Source organism: Microtus ochrogaster, chromosome 5 (assembly GCF_000317375.1).
Source record: "Microtus ochrogaster isolate Prairie Vole_2 chromosome 5, MicOch1.0, whole genome shotgun sequence".
NCBI classification, from domain to species: domain Eukaryota; kingdom Metazoa; phylum Chordata; class Mammalia; order Rodentia; family Cricetidae; genus Microtus; species Microtus ochrogaster.
In genome coordinates, this window is record NC_022012.1 from 33,137,523 (window position 1) to 33,142,113 (window position 4,591).

Below are 4,591 nucleotides of genomic sequence, written 5' to 3' on the forward strand. Positions count from 1 at the left end.
TCTTTCTTGGGGTTACAGAGTCAAATAATTCTCTGTACCCTTAACTGGTTAGAAGAGTCCCTCCCATCTCCCACTCACTGTGTTTTTGAATAAAATTGCTTTGGGGGTCTGCTTCCCACTATTTATGCGATTCCAGAACCCAACAATGCTCAGAAGGTATATTCCTTTGTTTGGTGGAATATCTGGTAGGTCCATTTGATTAAAAAACATCTGGCAACTCCATTATTTCTCTATTTAGTTTTGTTCTAGATGACCTGTCCACTGGTGAGAGTGGTATGTCAGTATTCTGTTTGGTGTGGATCTGTGGGAAAATCTGGTTCATTCCAAGACAAATTTTCACTTTGGAAAGAAGCAGGAAATCAGCTCCTAGTGAACTGATTCCAGGTTCTTAGGAAGTAAGTCAATTTCCACATACCAAAACCTCATATCCGAGTTGTTTGAAGGAACCATTGTCATCTGACCATGAAATTCTAAACAACGAGACTGTTATGGATTAAGCAAAATACTGCAGGTCTCTGAGTGGTTCCCAAGTGTTTGCAGGAGGCACCGGGTCCCTTGACCACATCCCTGAAGTTGCAGCAGGCAGAAGGTCATGAGAACATGCTGTAGGTCTCCCAAGCACATGGCTCTGGGCAGAGAGCCATGTAGTCAGCAAGAGAACAAAGACAGAAGGATAGGCAAACCATGCAGAGTGAGGTTGGATATTTATTTAGTATTTTATGGATGGGAAAGAAAAGAAGGGGAGAAGAGCATAGAGAGAAGCAGAGATATAATATAAATAATATAGTTTGCCAAACAAGAGCCAAAATTGATATCAGTTGACACACCAATGTAGAAGGTAAAAAAATCGCAGCGAACTTTAACCCTAGATAAAGAGCTATAGACAATTAGTGATCACTAAAAACAGAATAAGTCCTTTGAATTAACCCCCTGTTATGTATGAACTTAAGTAAAGGATGCTCCTAATTTGACAGAGAGCAGGGGGTACACAGGAGTGTTAAGAGGGAGATGTGGAAAGTGATGTAATTATAGCACTTACATATGAAATTTTCATAAATAAGTTACAAATAAATAAAAGTATAAGAATTGTTGAAACTGAGGATGAAGTTTAATTTTAAAGTAATATTTATCAAAACAAAAAATGTATACAGCATGATGGACTGAACATTACAGGCATATGAATTGATGTCATCCTAACTATTGGTTGAAATTTTTTATTCTATGAAACAAGAGAGATAAGATGTACATAGAAAATTCAACTGAAATTTATATTCATAAAAATTATCAAAGTACCCTAGCAAATGAGTAATAATTCTTTTTTTTATTTTCGAGACAGGGTTTCTCTGTAGCTTTGGAGCCTGTCCTGGCACTAGCTCTTGTAGACCAGGCTGGCCTTGAACTCACAGAGATCCGCCTGCCTCTGCCTCCCAAGTGCTGGGATTAAGGCATGTGCCACCACCACCCGGCATGAGTAATAATTCTTACAAGTAGAATAAAACAATCATATCAACTCAAACTATGTATTTGTGAAAATCTTTATTCTAATAAATTATTTTCACATTACTTATGAAACATGAATTTTTTCTTAGAAGTATTTTCTTCAATGCAACACTGACATCCTTATTCCTCAGGCTATAGATCAATGGGTTCAGCATGGGAACAACAGTAGTATAAAACACAGATGGCATTTTCCCTTTGTCTATCGTATTAACTGATGATGAATGTAAGTACATGAATGCAGCAGAACCAAAGTAAACAGCAACAGCAGAGATGTGGGAACTACAGGTGCTGAAGGCTTTGGACCTGCCTTCTGTGGATTTAATCCTGAGGATGCTGGCAATAATGGAGATGTAGGAAGTAATAATGGTGAGAATTGGGACAAAAATGTTAAATGTACCAAAAATTAGAATCAACAACTCATTAATATAGGTATTAGAGCATGCAAGCTCCAAGAGGGGAAGAAGATCACAGAAATAGTGGTTGATCACATCTAATTTGCAGAACTGAATCCTGATCATAAAGCCTATGAGAATTGATGCATTGAACATACTAAAAATATACACTCCTGTAATCAGGGCACTGCTAATCTGATAAGACATGGTTACATTGTAAAGCAAGGGGTTACAGATGGCCACATAGCGGTCGTATGCCATTACACCTAGTGTGTGACACTCTGCAATACCAAAAATGATAAAGAAATAGAGCTGAGTCATGCATCCAGGTAAAGAGATGAGGTTCTTCTCTGTCAAAAAGCCCACCAGCATTTTTGGGGTGACAACTGTGGACTGACAGAAGTCAATGAAGGAGAGACTGCTGAGGAAATAGTACATGGGTTTGTTCAGGTGGGAACTGAGCACAATCAGTGTGATCATGCCCAGATTCCCTGCTACAGTGACCACATAGATTCCAGAGAAGAGGAGGAAGAGAGGCATCTGAAGTTCTGGTTTCTCTGAGAGCCCAGCCAACAAGAATTCATTCACTGTGCAGTGGTTTCCTGCTGCCAAGTTCTTCATTCGGATCCTGAAGTAGTAAAAACAATTGCTTGAATCAGGTAGTGGTAGCTTAAGTCTTTAATACCAGCACTAGGGAGGCAGAAGCAGGAAAATTTCTGTGAGTTCAAGGCCAACCTGCAAAACAGAGCTAGTTGTTGTAGAGGCATGGCTGCACAAAGTAATAATGTCCCAAATAACACACACACACACACACACACACACACATAGATATCTATAAGTGTGTGTGCATATATGTATACATATGTGTGTGTGTGGAGAGAGAGAGTAAAGATGTCAGAATCACTTTATTAATCTTTTCCATGTACATAATGTCCATATATAAATTATTTCTGCTTCAGTATACTTTTGCTCTCTATATAATTACCTTAATATGTCATAAAGATATATATTTTATTATTAATTTTAACCTTATCCTTTAAAAATTAAGAATAGCTTTCATATAAAGTCTTATCACCATGTTCAAACCTTGATAATTTTTGTAATTTCAAACCATAGTCTAATGACTGAGAATTAGAGTGGACATCAGTGAGGAAAAGTGACATGCTTTTCAGGAAGCAAATTTCCCTACAAAGAGTGAATTAGTATTGAAAATCTAAATTCATCAGAGGATTTGTGGAGCACTTTTTCAAAAATCTCCATTGTTTCCTCATTCTTAAGATACATAAAGTATTTACATTTCCAAATGTGAAAACGAAATGACATCTGGAGTAACCATTTCATGAGGCACTGGAAGCATGGTGCTCCTAGGATTATGTACTAGATGAACAGTGCTCCTGGGATTATGAAGTAAATGCATAGTGATCCTGGGGTTATGTACTAGATGCATGGTGCTCCTAGAATTATGTACTAGATACATGGTGCTCCTAGGATTATGTACTAGATGCATGGTGGTCCATGAGCAAGAGGTTTCTATTTGTGATCCAGTTCTTAAGACCGACATTCAACAGTGTTTAAATAGTGAGGCCATGGAGACAACGTGTTCACCCTCCCTCCCAGTCACTTAATGACACTCTTGGCTAGCACAATGTAATTTTTATTACTTTACATGTAAAGAAATAAGTATTACTGACATCTTATCACTAAAAAATCCACAGTGTGGTTTTGTGTTGTTATATCATATTGGCATTTTCTCAAGTTAAAAACCTGCTATTCTACACATTAAAATTAGAAAACCGGTCTCAGATCAGCTCCTATTTTTTCTTTTATTTCTTGTGAACTAATAAATTTTGCAATGTAGAAATATATATTGAGGAAAAAAATATAAGTTTTTCTCTATCCTCAAAACTGTGAACAATTAGTCACTGTTTCCACAAAATGAATTAGAGTTTAGTTCAAAGGTCAAAAGTTAAAATGTGTTAAACGTAAACATTTAAGTTTTGCATAGATACCAACATAAATCTCATGATAGTACACAGGTTTAAGTAAACAGAGAGAGATAGAAGTTCTTGAAATAAAATTGAGGAAATTCTTTGCAGCCTGGAAGACCTCAACTTTGAGAATTCTTAGAATCACACACAAATAAAAGAATCCCAAAACAAACAAGGATGCTAATCATAAAATTGGAAGGGTCAGAAAGAATATAAGAGACAACAATAAGGAGAAGATCTATGAAAAACTCTCCTGTTGTATGTAATGATCCAGCCAAATTATTTCACAGCAGCAGTGGCTGTTACATGGCCCTCGTAGATTGAGCCTGTAAATGATTCCTCACAGATTATTGTGGGGGTGGGGAGGATCTGACACCTCTCCTCCCACTGGTATTTGAGTTACTCATAGATTCTAGAATGAGGCAAACATTGTCTTCAGTTGTGTACTTACCATCTCAGTCCACATACTCCAGTGGATAGTTATAACCTTATAATCTCTAAGTTGACCTGGTTAAAATGAACAGGTCCCAAACTACAGGAAAAAAATGTTATAATTATGGTAAAGAGACTTGTAGTGAGGAGGGAGTATAATAGGGGGATATGGGACTGAAGTTGTGTCAGCGTGACTATATTCAGAATGTGGGGTGGGGGAGAAAGAGAGAGAGAGAGAGAGAGAGAGAGAGAGAGAGAGAGAGAGAGAGAGAGAGAGAG

At 37.4% G+C, this 4,591-nt stretch overlaps 1 protein-coding gene across 1 annotated transcript; it reads right to left on the reverse strand.

The window, feature by feature from the left end:
* Positions 1-1,541: 1,541 nt before the first annotated feature.
* Positions 1,542-2,513, reverse strand: LOC101985578 (olfactory receptor 1537-like). The gene has a single exon (XM_005347497.1). The coding sequence runs from the start codon at positions 2,511-2,513 to the stop codon at positions 1,542-1,544; it is 972 nt and encodes a 323-aa protein (XP_005347554.1).
* Between the last annotated feature and the right edge of the window lie 2,078 nt (positions 2,514-4,591).

What these genes read in the sequence shown, in the direction of transcription:
- LOC101985578 (XM_005347497.1), bottom strand. Translation starts at nt 2,513, where the DNA reads ATGAAGAACTTGGCAGCAGGAAACCACTGCACAGTGAATGAATTCTTG.